Here is an 18,640-nt window from a genome sequence, read left to right as displayed (position 1 = left end):
TGGGTGCTGTATAGTCCAGGTTGTGCTGTACCTACAAGGCTCTTGGACCGCAACCGCTTGCGTCCTTTGCGGCCTACGCGGGTCTTGCGACACCCAGCCGAGTGATCCCACTGCTTGCCACCAAATGTGAGGATACCACCCTTAGCTGTGATAGCAGTTACCCTCTGTGGCATTCAACTCACTTGGGTAGACCAGAATATATCCAAAATAAGACTTTATTACGACAGCACAACACCACAAGACATTCACAAGTTACAGGGTAAATGGTAGCATGTATCCTCCAGTAGCCTCTTGCAGTCAGCACTCCAAAGTAATAATCTCAGTCTCTTTCAAAGTCTTATCCTCCCGCAATATTACCACTACTGATTAGCAAAACAGTTATGGTTTTGCCCAGCCTGGGTTACTGGCTCACAACGACCCTGTCCTAGTAGGGTTCCCTCCAGCAGCACCACGATGCCTGACCCAAAGTCCTTTTCGCTGATGTCTTGTACACCAGGATCCTCCAAGCTAGAATAGTTCCCTTGACATTCTGTCTCAAACCTCCCCCTTACAGCAGGGGCACTTTAACTGCTAGACATACTGTCTCTGTTACCTTGAATATACAATAGAATGGCTTAACTCAATTTGCAGTTTTGGCTGGATACACTAAACATGGGGTTACAATATTACAGCAGGGAATGACATTGCACACTTACATAAAACAATAAGACTCTTGACACATTGCATCAGCAGTGTTACGCCTACTGAATCTATGATACATATTGATACTATAACATTTATATTGATACATATTGATACATGCCCCAATGCTATTTCACCCAATATATTACTGTGGAGGCACATTGCATATCATTTAGAAGTTCTAACCTCATTACCTCTCAGATTACCTGTTGACCTAGCTAATTAACATGGGCTGCCAGCTTGTTAATTCTCAGTCCAGTAGCACCCTGTTTCCTCACACTGAGTATAAACAACGGTGTGGCTGAGGTAAGAATCAGAGAATATGACAGCAGGTACAGGTGAACAAGCAGAGTAATATGTATAGCCATGACAGCAAACAGCTTGCAGGAAGTCCAAGGAACAAGAACAATAACAAGATGCAAGGTGCACAGTGGGAAGCAGGCATAAATAGGCAAAGACACAGGTGCAGTAATAAACCAAGAGCAGAAGATTAGCTCCTGCTAGTGACAGAAAAGGCAATAGAACAATAGCAGCACCTCTGGTAAGCCAGGGCTACTGCAGGCCTGATACAATAAACATAGTCCAACAGACAGGAGTTGCAGAGGCAAAGCAGCATCTTGGCACGATACTGCAGTGCAGGCAGAGGCAGATCCTGACATAAAGTATGTGTACAAACTTTTTTTGCATATCTCAGTAAGTAATAACATTCTAAAATAATTCAACAGTCACACTAGCTTCATGTCCTTCATTTATTGTGTTAATGACAGGTACTATGAGCAGACTGTTGTACAATGACACTATTTTTTATTATGAATGTTATCACAAGGCACTTATTCTTCTTGTTTTTTGTATCACCTATATTAAATTGATAGCTAATGGTATTTTGTACAAAAATGTGATCTGCGCATGCTTGAAATATAGTTAGGGCCTCATGAGTTGGACTTATGCACACCAAAAAATGCTACATCAGTATTCAGATGGGATTTGGTTGCATCTTACACTTGTGGCTCGTTACCACTGGAGAGCAGGAATGGGGAAGAGAAGGGGCTGGCAAGCGTAGCAGGGTACACTAAATGAGTGTTAACATAACTGCAATAGAGTTAGACCTTTATGCAGACTCATATTCACATTCCAGGTGGCATATCTGTTGTGGGTGCATTAGGGTTGGTGCAAGAGGCACTGATGATGATGTTGATCAGCAGAACTAATTGGATGTTTGCGAATTGACCTTTCCAATTGATAGTGCTTAATTCATCTTTAAAGAGGAAAATAATAGTTGCTTATATTTAATTTAAATTCACTCAAATTAATTTAACTTATATTGTATTTGTATTTTGTATTGGTGTGCTCCTGATGTAAATTTGGTGTATATGCTAGTGTTGCAGTATTCATAATATGTACAACTGCATTTTCGTGAATATTTTTATGCTAATGTTCAACATGAGTAGAGCCTCTTACTGCTTGCCAAGCCACATTGCTGAAGGTTGCACAAATCACTATAGTCTCAATACAATGTCCCAGGCTTTCATCTTGGTCCCTTCTTGTAAAATAATAGATCTAGGACCTACCAATTAATTAGAATCAGGAATGTATATAGAAGAGAGAACTTTAAAGTTGAACTGCCACAAAATATTTTCCTAAGGTGCTCCCTTCCCCTGGCCAGAGTCCTGTGTGTTTACCCGCTCAGTTATTTTTTCCTATGACTCCTACATTTTTCTGAAAGCTCTGGCCAAAAACTTTTTCTCTTGCTCGTCTTCCCTGATCATTTAAAGTTGGCAAATAAAATTAATTTGCCTGTTCTGTATTACATTTCATTATAACCAGCAGAGAGCCCTGGGATAAACGGTTGCACATACCGTACTCCAGCACTCCAGTTAGGAAGACGGAGCACTATAAAGAAATATTTTTCTAGGTAATAGTGCAGCTTTAATTGCTTTTAAAGCTAATGTAAATGTAATAGGTACTACAAGTCCTTCTCTGTTAGTGCAACACTACACTAAGATACTTTTAGGCAAAATATTTACTTTGTGTTGAGGCCTGGGGCCTATTCACTACTTATCCAAAGGAATTCATCACTATCTACACTACTCTCGGGCAAAGACATTAATGGTTTCAGGGAAAACCTTACCACACTTCTCTCCTTCTTAAAAATTTTTCATGAGAAAGTTAGGCCAGAATCGGCAAAACAGAAATATTTCCTAGTTCATATTAATACATATTTTTTGTTTTCTTAAAGCCCCATTCTATAACAAGTCAATAACATTGGCTCATATCCATGTAAAAAACTCATCTGAATATTTAGTTTTATTTATTTGTCAACTAAATAAATACGTAGATTTTTTTTCCTAGTGTGTTAATTCTAATGACTTTTGCTTATTTTTCCTTACAAATATTAGCTGCAGCCTTAAACTTACAGGCAATTAGTGGGAGAAACATCTAAAAGCATTGAGCTTTCTTTTCAATTGATTTCTTCACAATCTACAGTAAATTGCTTCTCTGTTTACCATTTAAAGGTCATTAACATTATAGGGAAAGGAACAAGTTATCCAATTTAAGACTGGTCCATTTTAGGTGACATCATTGAAAAGCTACCACACACTATACTCAAATGGTGTCTACTGTTAGTATAAATTGAATCAATCTTTTTCTTAAATCAATAAACACCATTCCAGAAAGTTTTACAGCATCAGTATCTTATACTCTGTATACTGTATTTGTGTACACAGGCCAGGCTACTCAGTTCATAGGGGGGAAATCATTTGGGCACGTTACTGCCAAAAGTAACGTGGCCTGCGCACTATTACCAATGTTACGGTAATAGTGCACGTAATTTGTAATAAATAATAATACAGTAATTTCAACGCCGGCTTTTTGCACGTGGCTCAGAGAGCTGTGAGCAGAACGTAGGATTAAAATTACTTTCTTAATGGTATTAGCTTTAACGCCACGTTAGTCGCGGCTGAATTGATCCTGCCCCATAGAGGGGAACTGAAATAAGACCATTTCAGCTTTCATGCAATCTTCAGCTCTACTATAGCTTACATTTTGTCATAAAATGTATTTCAGCTGCAATCAAGTCGATACATTCTCAAACTCTTGTATGTAAATAACCCTTAAAATTATATACCCATACCACTCAACATTGTCCCTGAGGTGACCTACCAATGCTTTGGGAGTTGGGACATATGTGCCTACTAGCAGGACAGTCCCTTTAAATCAGGGCTGTGTAATCCAAAATGGGAGAGTTAGAAGGTATGAAAAACACATTTTTTAAGGAAGAAGGATTTAAAATTTGATCTATAATGCTGATGGTTATTTATTTATTTTAATTGTGAAGTACGATGAATCTTTATGTTGCACAATTACACTAAACCTTACCCAGACTTTTCATTTTTTGTGGCTGCAATGCCTGTCATTAGATAGCAGGTAGCTCTCTCAGCCATCATCCCTTCTGAGTGTTTTTAATAAAATAAAGTCATTAGCTACTGTCACCGCCTGCATGAACTTTGTTGAACTGAGTGATCTGTTATATCTGCAACAGATTCAAAGATGTTGAGATCTCTTTTTGCTTGGTGGATGTCTTGTTCTATATCCACTCAAGTCATAAAGGTGTCTATGACCCTAATTGGTCTCCATGCATTTATTAGCCGTTATTTGAATTTTTTGTGGTTAGTTGCAGAAAGCTAACTCTACAAACTCTGAGGGGCACCAGTGCGAAATGTACATGGATTTCACCTATCAGAGAATAAACCATCTGTAGGTGTTTTGGTATATTAAGGTAGGTGTGAGGTATGCAGAATTAATGACTACTGATTACTGTGCTACAGGAATTACATTGTGAACTGAAATGGTAAATGTTGTGTGATATTGATGATAGTTATAAAGAAGCTTCTAACCTGCTGTTAATTATAATCGGTGATGGATATCAATGATAATAATGATGTACACTGTGCTATATTACTTTATCCATAATGGCATTACTGTTCATGTTCATGATCTATTAACTGTGGTGCTGAACTTATTCCTAGTGATAGAAAGACAGTACAATTTAAAATTAAATTGTATTGCAGAAGAGTTCATGCTTCCTTTTTGTGGACCATGTAGTGGAGATAATGATAATGTAATCAGTATCATTGGTGGTTGTGCATACTGTATAATGTGTAAGATTGGTTATTTTTATGCATTTTATATACAGCTAACATAAAGAAAATATGCAGGAAGTAACAAAAGTTGGAAAAATATTTTTACCGTTCATTATAAGTTATACAATAACAGATGAAGGTAATCTGAGGCTCCCATATTACAAGAATTTTATCTACAGTATAATTTCCACTGTGACTCACTCCTTTTGCTATTTAATATGTATGTCTGTAATATGGAATTAGCAGTTTTTATATAATAGCAACTTATTTGGTAAATAGACCAAAAATGCTGTTTAGAAAATAAGATTTGTTTGTAGATTTTTGTGTAGATTTGCAGTAGATAGTGATGAGGAATAAATATGTAAAATAAGCAGTCAGGTAATCTTTGAAATAATATGACATACACCTACATACATATGAAGAAAAATGCCACTTGAGAAATAAATACAGCTGCATGCATTGTCTCACAGAAAACAATGCTTTATGCTGTCACAACTTCTAGAAGATTGTCAGACTACTTTCAGAACTTTGTCAAAACTAGTGTAATCATATAACTGCAGTAATCATGTCATCATGTAACTACTGTAATCATGGTTCTTAGAAACGCTTTCACCATTCAGCCTAGTCCTTCATTCTTACTGTTTGTTATCAATTGTGTATAGAGCCTTGTTCTTTTCGGAAGGAAATCCTGGATAATGCCAGAATATAAGCGTGCCTTCCAGATAATGGCTTGATTCTAATATAAAACATAAACCATCACTTAGACACATTCATGAAAAAAGTTATTTGACATCATTTCTGGGAACATCAGTATATGAGCTTTTTCATGAAATCGCCAGGTCAGTCAGCGTAGAATCCTTTACTCCATGATTTTGAATATTCAAGTCACTCAAGTCACTTCTTTTTGAGCAATTTTACACCCCAAAGGCAATTGGGGTGGGGATTTAACAATTTGTATTGACATGTGCCAGAGGAATAGTGAAATAAACAATATTACCATCAGGAACCTCAAGGGTCTAAAATATTCCATTGGGAATTTGAGCTTTCCTGGAAAAGATCCGTCCTTTAATCTGATCACCAATATACAACGCATTGCCCATCTGATGTCTGATAGACAATAATGAACCTCATTTTAATGTCAGTATAAAGTCAATGTAGTTGCAAATGAATCATATTGTTTTCCACATATTTGCAAATAAGTGGAATAAGTCAGATAATACCAAATACACAGCTACTGATAATTATTACTGCACTTACTATTTGGAGCTCTGCTAAACAATGTAGGGACTGATTTAAGGTGTAAAGCATATCCATTGATGCCACCTAAAAATGTGTTTTGCGTAAAATGTATCCTACAACTTTTATCCATATTTTGTGTTGTACATATCTCTCTCTGCGACCCCTTGCACTAAGGTGGGTCAGGGACATTCATGTGTAAGTTTGCCACAGTAAGAGCATAGAGATGCAAATCAGCCACACCCCTCATAAATGCATTCAATTTTGCCTTAAACTTATCTTGAAGATAGCCTTCTAGGAGGCTTTTAGAAACTTGTCTTTCCCATGGGCCTGGTGCAAGTTTGCAAGTTCATGATCATAGTGGCCACATGTTTGCTCTGGACTTTAATATATGCAAGAATTAAGTGAACAAAAGGAAACTATATAGTGTAATATTAAAAATGTCACTTTAATAGTAATATATATACATGCACATACTTAAAAATAATAACAGATTATCTGTATACCTCTTGGAGTCAAGGACCCTAACAGTAACTAATATCTAGATCCTAATCAACTATAAACTTTAACTAAACACAATGTGGTTATCAACAATATTTAAATCTAAGTGGCAAGCTAATATCTCCTAGACAATAATGAAATGTCCGGCAGTGTTGGTGCCCATCAGATCAGCTGGAATAGTTCTCCTTCACTAGTCAAGATGGGCACTTGAATGTGCTGACAGTATCACATAATATCTATTTTGGGGGTATCTGGTGGTTTGAGAACCTGTGGAATGAATCTCACCCAAAGGCCTCTCCTGCAGATTTCTAGAGGTAGTGGGCACTGATATTCCTTTAGAGTTGGCTTGTTTTCTGGTGGGTGTCTTGGAATGTTGGGACACTTGGACTGGCAGCACTGGCGGATCCAGAGGGGGGGAATTGGGGCAATCACACACACCCCCCCCCCCTAGCAGCAATCTCCATCCCATTAAATTGTGGGGTGAGGTCTGATCATCAGTGAAAGCGGGGTGGGGCCAACCGGGACCAACCAATTAGAGTGAAGGATTGGCGTGGTTGTGCAAAATCGCCCTCCCTAAAAAAAAGGGCTAGGCCTGCACCTGACTGGCAGTCACTGTCAGATGTTGCTTGCTGTTGCTGCAGCTGTCTGTTTTTGCCAGCAATGCTTAGGCCTGGAAATCCTTGAAGAGCATGCTCCTCTGCTCTCAGGTCCATACAGAGGAGAACGATGGCCGCTTCACTTGAGTGTTTTATGTAATCTCTCCATCAATCCTTGCAGCTGATGAGATATGTAGTTCCCCCAGCTACCAATCAGTAATATACGCAAATCTTGATATCATGGATCATCAGAGGTCAACAGGGGTTACAATTTGATTCTTAGATATGTTTGTTGAACATCTTTATATATGTGATATTCTGTACTATATACTATAGTGGTGTTGTAGCACAGATGCTTTAGGGCATTGCATTTTTTTTATTCAAAATGGCACTGTGAGTTTCTCTGGGTTTCCATTGTGATGCATTGCGTTTGGTTGGGAGTGGTGTTTCCTTGTCTTGTGAACACTTTACCACTGCATGCAGTGCTTATAGAGATGAGGTTTTCTCATGTGGCAGCATTTCCCATTGGGTGCTGGTGTGTCCTTCAGTAGAAGCCTATCAGCTTTGGTTGGGCCATGTATGATATCAGGCACTAATGGAAGAGGACAATAGAATTAGCTGAAAATGTTTCATAGTAAAGCTGAATGCCAGCCTGCATGGAGGCAGAGGTAATACAAATAGAAATTTTGAAGCTAGAGAGTGCTGTCAATGCATTTCTCTTCTTCCAAGACAGGTTAATGTTTTCCAAAAGGCTAGACATAAAAATAGACAATCTCGAATATTGATCACACTGACAGATGTATCACTCTCTCTCCAGAACTGCTTAGACATAAAATTGTTTTGTGTAAACTTTTGAATCCCAACAACATACTATTGAAGATTTTAATAATTGGTTTAACACTAAGATTATCAGTTCATGACCCCTCCATGAACTGTTTGTGAAACATGATTTTAACGTGACTCAGCTGTCAATTTATTCATGAACATGAACAAAAATCTAAGAAATAACTAAAGGATTAAAGGATTTTAGTAAATTGATTGATTAAAGTAAAGGATTGTATTGTGTATTAATTGAAAAAAAATATTTAAATGTATCCACTACTTAGATACATTGACAGATTATTTTTCATTAGTATTAAATTCACAAATAATGTTTTTCAGAGAAGACAGCTATTTAAATTAGTAGTTTTTTTAAACAGAGATGACATTGATGGTCATACGATATAGGGCCTCAATTAGAGGTGCATCTAAGAGGTACGTGTAAATATAAGCTATGAGCAGCTCAAAATCCTTTGCATATCAAGATACACTTAATGTGTATCAAGATACATTGTTAATATATCTTGTGTTCATCAGACCCTTCCAGAAAAATACAGATCCTCACCTCACTTGTCACTGCAATTTAACACACAAAAAAAATATTGACGATACTCTGCTGCCCTAGCGATATTGGCCTGGACCAGTAACAAACAAATTACCGTTTCACCATGTCAGTCTTTGACTATGTGCGCATGTGTAAAAGCAGCGAACGGAAGACAGACTATAGACAAATTAATATAGTTTTTTGCAGCCATGATCAGTTTTCTTTCTTTGAATTCTGTGACTTGGTACAGTTTAGAAACACAGAAGTCATTTGTAAATAATATTTTCTATCATTATAAAATTAAGAGAACTAAGTATTTAATGGTCCTTCAAAGGTCCTTCAAAGTGCAGAGAAATTCAGGGGTGCTAAGCAGGTGAGTGCAATAACAAAATACCTAGGCCGCTCTGCAGCAGACATTAGGTGGGAAAAGTTGGGACTCAGGCCCATCAGAGCTGGATTGTGGGCGCAGTAGGATGACTGCGCTAATACCTTTCTATTGATCTATGCAGTCACAAAGTCTGCCAAAGCTCCATGTGTGGCCTAGTAGGGGGCTCAAAACAGATATGCCCCCTTAGGCTGAACGTGCACTACCAGCTTTTGCTTGCAGCTTGGAGGAGGGTGCCCATAATAAACTGCTGCACCAGGGTCTGGGAATACTCTTGACGGCCCTGGAAAGGTTCCAAGAGTTCAAAATAGGCCTATTTAATCTAGCATTCATTACAAAGAATAGGAGAGGGCATGGCACCAGCTCTTCTAACTGTATTGTGTTTTGTAATATCTACTGCATTCTAACAAAAGGAGAATAACTCGCTTTACTTTACAGCAGTACATGTTTTGTTTTGTTTTTATAACTGTCTTATTACACCTTTAAACATCTCCTGCCTCTATCTATTTTAAACTTTGTAAATTATATGTTAATTCAAGCAACCTTACAGAACAAATGTAAGGAGACGAACAACTAATATAACCTATTACTTCCTCCTTTTGTCTCTCTGCAGATGGAAAAGAAATGAAGGTGGGCGAATACAATGCGGTAGCTGACAGCCTTGAACTGATTAATGACACCATCAGGTTTCAAGGTATACACAATGATGAGTAGCAATTGGCTTGGCAGTACACCACATGTAACACAATAATGTATATTAGGAGACATGGCGCAAGTCATAAAATAACCATAGAAAGAACTGTAGAACTATATCAATTATATGATCCACACAAATATCTCAAAACATACCTTGTGTTTCTATTTTAGGGTTGGAACCTCCAAAAGATCAAACTTTCATCCGAATGGAGAGACGTCAGATCTACCTACCACTTTACAGTATTCTTTCAGCTATAACAATTATTGGAATGATCATGGCAGGCACATTTTTATTCTTTAACATCAAAAATAGGAATCAAAAGTAAGTATCGTTTAATATAAAAAAACAGACATCATGTTCATATCTTGGTTTCCTTTCAGCAATACGTTCGGATTTTAGATAAAATACAGTAACCATAATGTTTGTCCCAAAGAGTATTAAGAGATCGATTTCTTTTATGTTACAGTTTTGAGTGCCTCATGCATATACAGTCATGGCCAAAAGTTCTGAGAAGGATACAAGTATTGGTTTTCACAAAGTTTGCTGCTTCAGTGTTTTTTGTCAGATGTTGCTATGGTATACTGAAGTAAAATTATAAGCGTTCCATAAGTGTCAAAGGCTTTTATTGACAATTACATTAAGTTTATGCAAAGAGTCAATATTTGCAGTGTCGACCCTTCTTTTTGAAGACCTCTGCAATTCGTTCTGGCATGCTATGAATTAACTTCTGGGCCACATACTGAATGATGGCCACCCATTCTTGCCTAATCAATGCTTGAAGTTTGTCAGACTTTGTGGGTTTTGTTTGTCCACCCGCCTCTTGAGGATTGACCACAAGTTCTCAATGGGATTAAGGTCTGGAGAGATTCCTGGCCATGGAACCAAAATTTTGATGTTTTGATCCCCGAGCCACTTAGTTATCACTTTTGCCTTATGGCAAGATGCTCCATCATGCTGGAAAAGGTATTGTTAGTCACCAAACTATTTTTGGATGGTTGGGAGAAGTTGCTCTTGTAGAATGTTTTGGTACCATTCTTTATTCATGGCTGTGTTCTTAGGCAAAATTGTGAGTGAGCCCACTCCCTTGGCTGAGAAGCAACCCTACACATGAATGGCCTAAGGATGCTTTACTGTTGGCATGACACAGGACTGATGGTAGCACTCACCTTTCCTTCTCCAGACAAGCATTTTTCCCCATGCCCCAAACAATCTGAAAGGGGATTCATCAGAGAAAATGACTTTACCCCAGTCCTCAGTAGTCCAATCCCTGTACCTTTAGCAGAATATCAGTCTATCCCTGATGTTTTTACTGCAGATAAATAGCTTTTTTTGCTGGCCTTCTAGACACCAGGCCATCCTCCAAAAGTCTTTGCCTTACTGTGCTTGCAGATGTACTCATACCTGTCTTCTGCCATTCCTGAGCAAGCTCTGCACTGGTAGTGCACCGATCCCGCAGCTGAATCAACTTTAGGAGATGGTCCTGGCGCTTGATGGACTTTCTTGGGTGCCATGAAGCCTTCTTCATAACTATTGAACCTCTCTTCTTGAAGTTCTTGATGATCCGATAAATGGTTGATTTATGTGCAATCTTACTAGTAGCAATATCCTTGACTATAAAGCCCTTTTTGTGCAAAGCAATAATGACTGCACGTGTTTCCTTGCAGGTAACCATGGTTAACAGAGGAAGAACAATGATTTAGAGCACCATCCTCCTTTTAAAGCTTCCAGTCTGTTATTCTAGCTCAATCAGCATGACCGAGTGATCTCCAGCCTTGTCCTCGTCAACACTCACTTGTGTTAACGAGAGAATCATTGAGCTGATGTCAGCTGGTCCTTTTGTGGCAGGGCTGAAATGCAGTGGAAATGTTGTTTTTGGGATAAAGTTCATTGTCATGGCAAAGAGGGACTTTGAAATTAATTGCAATTCATCTGATCACTCTTCATGACATTCTGGAGTATATGCAAATTGCCATCATAAAAACTGAGGCAGCAGACTTTGTGAAAAATAATATTTGTGTCATTCTCCAAACTTTTGGCCATGACTGTATGCAATGCATTGGGAGACGTCCGTGAAAACTAGGAGAAAGAAACATATTAGAATCTGATTATTTGCTAATGCTTTACGACACCTTTATCTTTTGTGTCACTTCTCATAAATGTATGCCTTAGGCTTTGTGAACACAGGTGTCTTTTTTTAAACAGTGACAACTCTGTTCCCTGTCTATACTTTGTCATGTGGTTTGAAATCTAATATGTCCATTGTAACAGCATCTCTCCGTAAAGCTTAATGATTTCTATGTGACTCTGCATCTGCCTTTCATTTACTTAGCCACATAATCTGTAATTATTTTGCTATTCTTTCTTAAATGACATAAGAGATACTACACTATCATCATCATCATAACCATTTATTTATATAGCGCCACTGATTCCGCAGCGCTGTACAGAGAACTCATTCACATGAGTCCCTGCCCCTTTGGAGCTTACAGTCTAAATTTCCTAATACACAGGAAGTCAGACGGGGGAGAGAGAGAGAGAGAGAGAGAGAGACTACGCAGGAACAAACGCAGGATTTGTAGAGGGGGGTTTCCACACCACACTGCCAGTGGGCGTGACCAGCATGCATGGGGGCGTGGCTATAATTTTAGACAGTGCTTGGCTGCTCTCAAACTCTTCCTATCCCCATAATAAACATGGGCAATGCTGCATTCAATACTGTTAGGTGCACGCAGCTCTCCCTTTTCAAGCAGAGCCGTGTGAAGCGGGAGCAGGGTCCAGCCACCTCAATTATACAGTGCCCCAGCCTTGGAGGAGGCTCTCCAGGCACTAGGAAACCCCCCCCCCCCTTTGTTTGCCTATGGCTACAATCTTCTGCCTAACCTCCTCAGACAATTCTCTGGCTGTCTTTCTTTTCTCCATGCTCACTGCAGAACACACACATTGACATAAACAGGACTTGGAGTCATTTTCTCTAATCAAGCTTGTTTAATGAGTTATTTTTATAGTGCAGGTACCTGTACTCACCACATGTTCCTAAGTGACCGAGGAATCAGGAATCACCTGTGTGAAATCTAATTCTAACTACTTCTAAAAGGTGTAAATAATTTTGTCCATCCCAAGTACGGAATTCTGATTGCAATAAGCTACAACTTAGTGTGATGGAAAGGTGTAACAGGATGGACTCATGCAAGCACCCCCTGATTAGTAGATAACATGTACACAATGATCACTGTATTGCAATACAAAGCGATGATGTGTGTCCAGCAAAGAACTGGTTTTAACTAATCTCAGGGGGGAGAAGAGGGAGGTTGGATTCAGAGTGTAATTAGGCAGCCAACGAGCAGATAGCTTTAGCTTTGACTAGAACGTGATAAAAGCTGAAAATCCTGAATACACTGAGGGGTATATTTACTAAACTGCGGGTTTGAAAAAGTGGAGATGTTGCCTATAGCAACCAGATTCTAGTTATCATTTATTTAGTACATTTCACAAAATGACAGCTAGTATCTGATTGGTTGCTATAGGCAACATCTCCACTTTTTCAAATCCGCACTTTAGTAAATAAACCCTAGAGTGTTATATAACAACGGGTCACGACATTTCTCAACAATCAATTTGAATTCCACAGTTAAGTACCTATTATTTTATATGTATACTTTATAGTAAACATTTGTATTATCATTTTTACAATTGTTGTCTATCATTATAATCTCACACAAAAACATAAGAGTTAATACCCATCTTGTGTCACTTAGTAGTTTTTTTCTGGGTTTATTTATGTTTTATTCCACAGCAAACCAAAGACATAGATATGTGGATGCTACAATATATATATTTTTAATTTCAACAATTTTGTAGAAGAAATGGTGCATTGTTAGAATAATGAATCCCCCCATCAAACCCCCCCTAAAAAAACCTGACATACCCTGCTATCCTTCATATACCATAGCACAGCATATAGTACACACATCATCCCAATGCCCAGTATAACATCTCCATGCCCTTATATAAAGGAGTCATCATGTCACTACATAGGCTCATAATGCACGCTACCATAAATCTAACCTCACATTACCACCACATTATCCTTCTATTGCCACCATATAACAGATCAATGTTATACTGCTGTAGTCTCTGTAATTACCCGGTAACAGGGTTGCAGATGAGGAGTGCAGAATGGGAGTCTGTGTTTCTTCTTCATGTCCTTCCTGCAACAGATGTGGACCACAAAAAAATGTCTGCCGCTCTCCTGTATTAAGCACTTTCGAGGAATTTATTCTCCCTAGTGTCTGTATCCAAGGAAACAATCGGCCGGTGCTTGGTTCCTATGACGTCACACATTCCATATTTGGTCATCCTCTGTTATCCGCAATAGAAAAACGCTGATCAAAAAAAAAAAACCCCAACCCCGTTTAGGCAGCGCTGTCCTATACAGCAGCTGCGGCGCTGTCAAAGAAGCGTCCGCGGCGGTGCTGTATACACTACAGCACCGCCGCGGACTCTTCTTTGACAGCGCCGCGGCTGCTGTATAGGACAGTGCCGCTATATTGGCCATTTAGTTAGAGCGGGGAGGGGTTCTGGAGACTCAGAAACCCTCCCTGCGTGCGCCACTGCTACGGTAAATTTTTATTGCAGCCAATTAACCTACTAGTATGTTTTTGGAGTGTGGGAGGAAACCGGAGCACCCGGAGGAAACCCACGCAAACACGGGGAGAGCATGCAAACTCCACACAGATAAGGCCATGGTTGGGAATTGAATGCATGACCCCAGCGCTGTGAGGCAGAAGTGCTAACCACTAGGCCACCGTGCTGCCCCATAATTCACTATATTCTATAGGGTTCCCTCAGTCCTTTAAACTTTCCTCTTGTTTTGTTTTGGGTGTCAAATACAGCAATGCAATTAAAGAAAGCTTCCACAACCATAAAAAAAAATACCAGTTTACAGATTTTCAGTTGAAGAAACTAGAGGCTTTAATGGATAACAAGGATAAATATGGACTACATCAGTTATCAAATAATGGGACCCTTGAGGCTTTAAGTAAAGTAGCTTCTTCTGTTTCACGTTAGTATCTGTTTAATTAGATATTCTATTTTCATGTGTGATGATTTTTAGTTGTGTCTTTGTAGAACATTCCTGCTTTTTTACTAAAAATAGATATTTTTGTTGTAAAAGGTGTTAGTAACCCCAGTCATGGAACTAGCATATGAGGCATTGATTTTAGGACATACAATATGAATTAACAATTCAACATAATTTGAAATATTCAAGTCCCGAGTTTAAAATATGTGAAAATAGTAGAATTTTCTGTTGATATTATTCAAGTACAATTTTGTATAAATATCTGTCTGTATCTTCCTTTTGGCAGGTTAATAAAGATGTCTAGTCCTTATATGAATAACCTTATTATCCTTGGAGGAATGCTTTCCTACGCATCTATATTTCTGTTTGGCCTTGATGGATCATTCGTATCAGCAAAAACATTTGAAACATTATGCACTGTAAGTAATTCTCTGTCTGCTGTTTTTATACCTTTCTCACCTTTGTGAAATTGTATTGTCAGTAACAGTTTTCCAGTGATTCATATAATATGCAATGTATTATTTGCTTGATATTCCTACTTTTCAGATCTTGATAGCATTAGTATAAATTCATTTTATTATTCAGAGGCATTCAGGTTAGATTCAGCGGTGTCATGTTATGTAGTATGTTGAAGGCACTGGCTTCAGTTTGGTTAAGCTTAAAATTAATGTTACAATTAGAAATGAACAAAATGATCAAAATTGTTTTGCAGGAATTTTCACCTTATTCCACATTTGGCCATTATATTGGCTTTAAGTGTTCTGCAAAACACCCCAAAACAGACTTAAATGATTTTGTCACAGCTGTCTTTATAGACTATAAACTCCACAATATGCGGAATTTATAAAGACACTGAAACTTGAAGGCTATGTTGTCAGAACTGCATAATTGTGAGAAATCGCATTGCAACTCTGCTAATCTCTGGTTACTGTATTTTTCCATTACCAATAATAGTGACAACATATTGCTATTGGTGTGGAACAAGTAATGAGTGCAGAGCAAATCAGTCACACCAAAGGTAATTTATGTTCTGCAAAATACGCTGGTATACAGAGCATTTTCATTTTGCTCAAATACACCAAACTGCCTATGTGACAATGCACATGAGAGCCAGGACCCTGCTCAGTGCAATTCATTTAGGTGATTCTTGGGGAGGAGTCCCCACTAAATTACCATTATAGGGAAGAGGGCCTTTGAGTAACCCATTTCATAATCTAGATGGGTGATGCTCTCTTTTTCTCAGGAACCTATTGTCAGCTCTAGCCATTCATCGGACTTCTCTGGTCAGAGAAAATTATAGAGGCTATCAAACAGAAGTCCTCAATAATTTAAATTTCCTGTACCCTGCTTGGAAATAACATGGGTCAAAGGAGAGGAAAACCCCCAAGAAGTACTAGTTAGGAGAAGAGCGATAAAATGTAATGCTTCTTTAGATATATTGGTGTCACCACTGTCTTGTGCAATCAATAATCTTATTCATTATGCATGGTAATATATGTGTTTGTAAGTTCATATAGTTGTTCACAATCTAGCAAATTATAACAGGAAATAAATAGAACTAACATGACAAAACAAAAGAGGCAAATTACATTGACACTTAAGCCAAAGAGATGCCAGTGTATATGGCTAGGCAACCAAAATGTACTATGGCTAAAAAACAAAGGTATATATACAGTATTGCAAATGTAAACATATACATATACATTTCTGGATTACACATATTCTACCATCCATATAATTTTTATGACAATATTTGTGCATAGTGGTTTTATGGGCTTTTTAACTTTTGTGTAAACATTTGCTGTCCCATGTACAAGCAAATAATGAAGTTGCTAAAGCACCAACTGCTCATTCAGGTCATATGACCTGTCACAGTGGCGTTTTGCAGGAGCAAGCCATTGTACATATGCCTGTTCCTTACTGGCACAGAAGCTGTTAGAAACGTATTGTCAGACAATAAGGAAGCCACCTTGGAGCTTGGAATGTTTTCCAAAGATCTCATTTTCCGGTCTCAGTGTTGGGTATGTGCCGCTGTTTCCTGTTTATCTCACCAGATGTCAAAACAAATGTCTCAGTGTGGGGAAGAGATGTAAAAGTTAAATTGAATAATATGCAATTTTAACATTCCACAGACCCTTTGGCCATAAATCGGCTTTAAATGCAAGATTATGTACAAATATTGGAAATAGTACAGTAATATAGAAGAGCCATAGCAAATTCAGCTATGTTTTGTAGTTCTTATATGGCACAAAAATGCTTCCTTTAATAAACACAAGAGAAAAATAGGAATTCGCTGCTGTGCCATTGTGATTTAGCCAAATATTAGCAAGTTTATCTCTGCATAGGATGCTTTTGCCAGAACTCCTACTTCCATCTGTCAGATACCATCTTTCACCTTCTAAGAAACAGGTTTTCTCAATCTCAAAGTGACCTCCTCTAGATATAAAAAATGCATTTTCCAAGAATAAATATGGATGTTTACAAAATAAATTACACTTTTAAAATTAATATCCAAGTATCATTCTTTTCCTATTATCTTAGTCTCCACAAAGAATGTTACATTAGTCTGATATTTGGATTCTGCCTACATTCGCTATGCTTGATATTACAAAGCGAATAAGTATGTAACAAGATTATGCAGTTAATTATACATATCATACGTGCTATACTATGTGTTAAACTGTTTTATATACTTTTAGCTTTTTTTTCGCGTCTACTATAAGTAAACTAGCTATTATGCTTTTTTTTCAATGTATAATACCTGTAAAGTAAAAATATATTTACTTGATTATAATACCTAATCTGCCCTAAAATAAAATGTAATTTTTTGGGGTTAAAGTAAATTTCTTTTTAAAGTTCTTCCTAGTAAAATTGATACAGTATAAAAATGTGAATAATTGAGGGCCCTCCTGAGGTGAAAATTTGTCAGCTAGGGGGTTGAACTCAGTATCATTACTGTGCATGTTTATACCTATCTGTAGAAAAGGAAGGAAAATAGTTGTGAGATCTATCTCTATACACGGGTCACATTTTAGATCAATATCAAGCCACTTGATTTACTTTGATAATAAAGGCCAACTTTCAGTGTTTTTAGTACCACTTAATTGAACTTTCTGGTTTTAAATGCACAGTAGTATATAACACCACTGTTATAGTGCTGCCATTAGTATAATAATTATTATTATTACTATTTTGGACTAAGGGTGCGGTAGTAAGTATTTTGCTCGTAGCATACACCTTTTGCGCTTCAGTTAGACCTGCAGAAATTTAGCACATCTGTAGGTACCCTGAGGATATACATTTGTTATGGGACTATAGGGACTAAAGAATTGGGCAAAATTGAAGCCAAACATTTTAGTCTCCTTCCAGATATATACCCCCTTGCCTAATATTCTCTGCTTTTTAGTTAGTTTTGTTGTAGAATGGTAAGAAAAAACATGAATTTATTTAAAGAAAACTATTTGTAAAATAACGTTTAATGCTACTGTCTCATAAAGGTTCAGAAAAAGAATTATGCTCCAGATACAGATTATAGAAGAATGTGAATAGCGCCAATCACCTTTTTACAGCATTATTATTCTGTGCTTTGATTCTTCGTCATGACAGTTTGCTATTTTTAAGCTAGTGCATATTCATAGTCACATGGCACTCACTATGGTCATATAGTCATAATGCAGATCACTTACTTAAGATTATATCACTTGAAATTAAAACTCATACAGAGAAATAGTAGAGCCAGCTGCTATAGATTCTGGGAAAATATGAATAGTTCCAACATACAGTAAACTAAAAGTATAACATAACATTTTTTTATAGGCTTATGGACAAGGGTTGCATGGGAACATAGGTTCACTTTAAGTGGGATACAAAGTTTGTTTCTGATAATACTGTAGTACACCCTACTGTTACAAATAACATTGATTTATTTTCTGTAAAGGAGACAGAACAAGAAGAGAAAA

The 18,640-nt window shown here is 37.7% G+C and overlaps 1 protein-coding gene across 2 annotated transcripts in view; it reads left to right on the top strand.

Annotated features, from left to right (window-relative positions):
* GABBR2 (gamma-aminobutyric acid type B receptor subunit 2) overlaps window positions 1-18,640 on the top strand; it is a 683,104-nt gene that overhangs the window by 448,315 nt on the left and 216,149 nt on the right. For both annotated transcript variants that reach the window (XM_075212899.1, XM_075212900.1), the window contains exons 9-11: window positions 9,518-9,598; window positions 9,772-9,922; window positions 14,968-15,100. In XM_075212899.1, coding sequence (XP_075069000.1) covers window positions 9,518-9,598; window positions 9,772-9,922; window positions 14,968-15,100 — 365 coding nt within the window. The remainder of the gene's footprint in view (window positions 1-9,517; window positions 9,599-9,771; window positions 9,923-14,967; window positions 15,101-18,640) is intronic.

Source organism: Mixophyes fleayi, chromosome 5 (genome assembly GCF_038048845.1).
Source record: "Mixophyes fleayi isolate aMixFle1 chromosome 5, aMixFle1.hap1, whole genome shotgun sequence".
Taxonomy (NCBI): Eukaryota; Metazoa; Chordata; class Amphibia; order Anura; family Limnodynastidae; genus Mixophyes; species Mixophyes fleayi.
The sequence above is the reverse complement of the archived record's forward strand: the minus strand, read 5'-3'. Positions and strand labels throughout refer to the sequence as shown.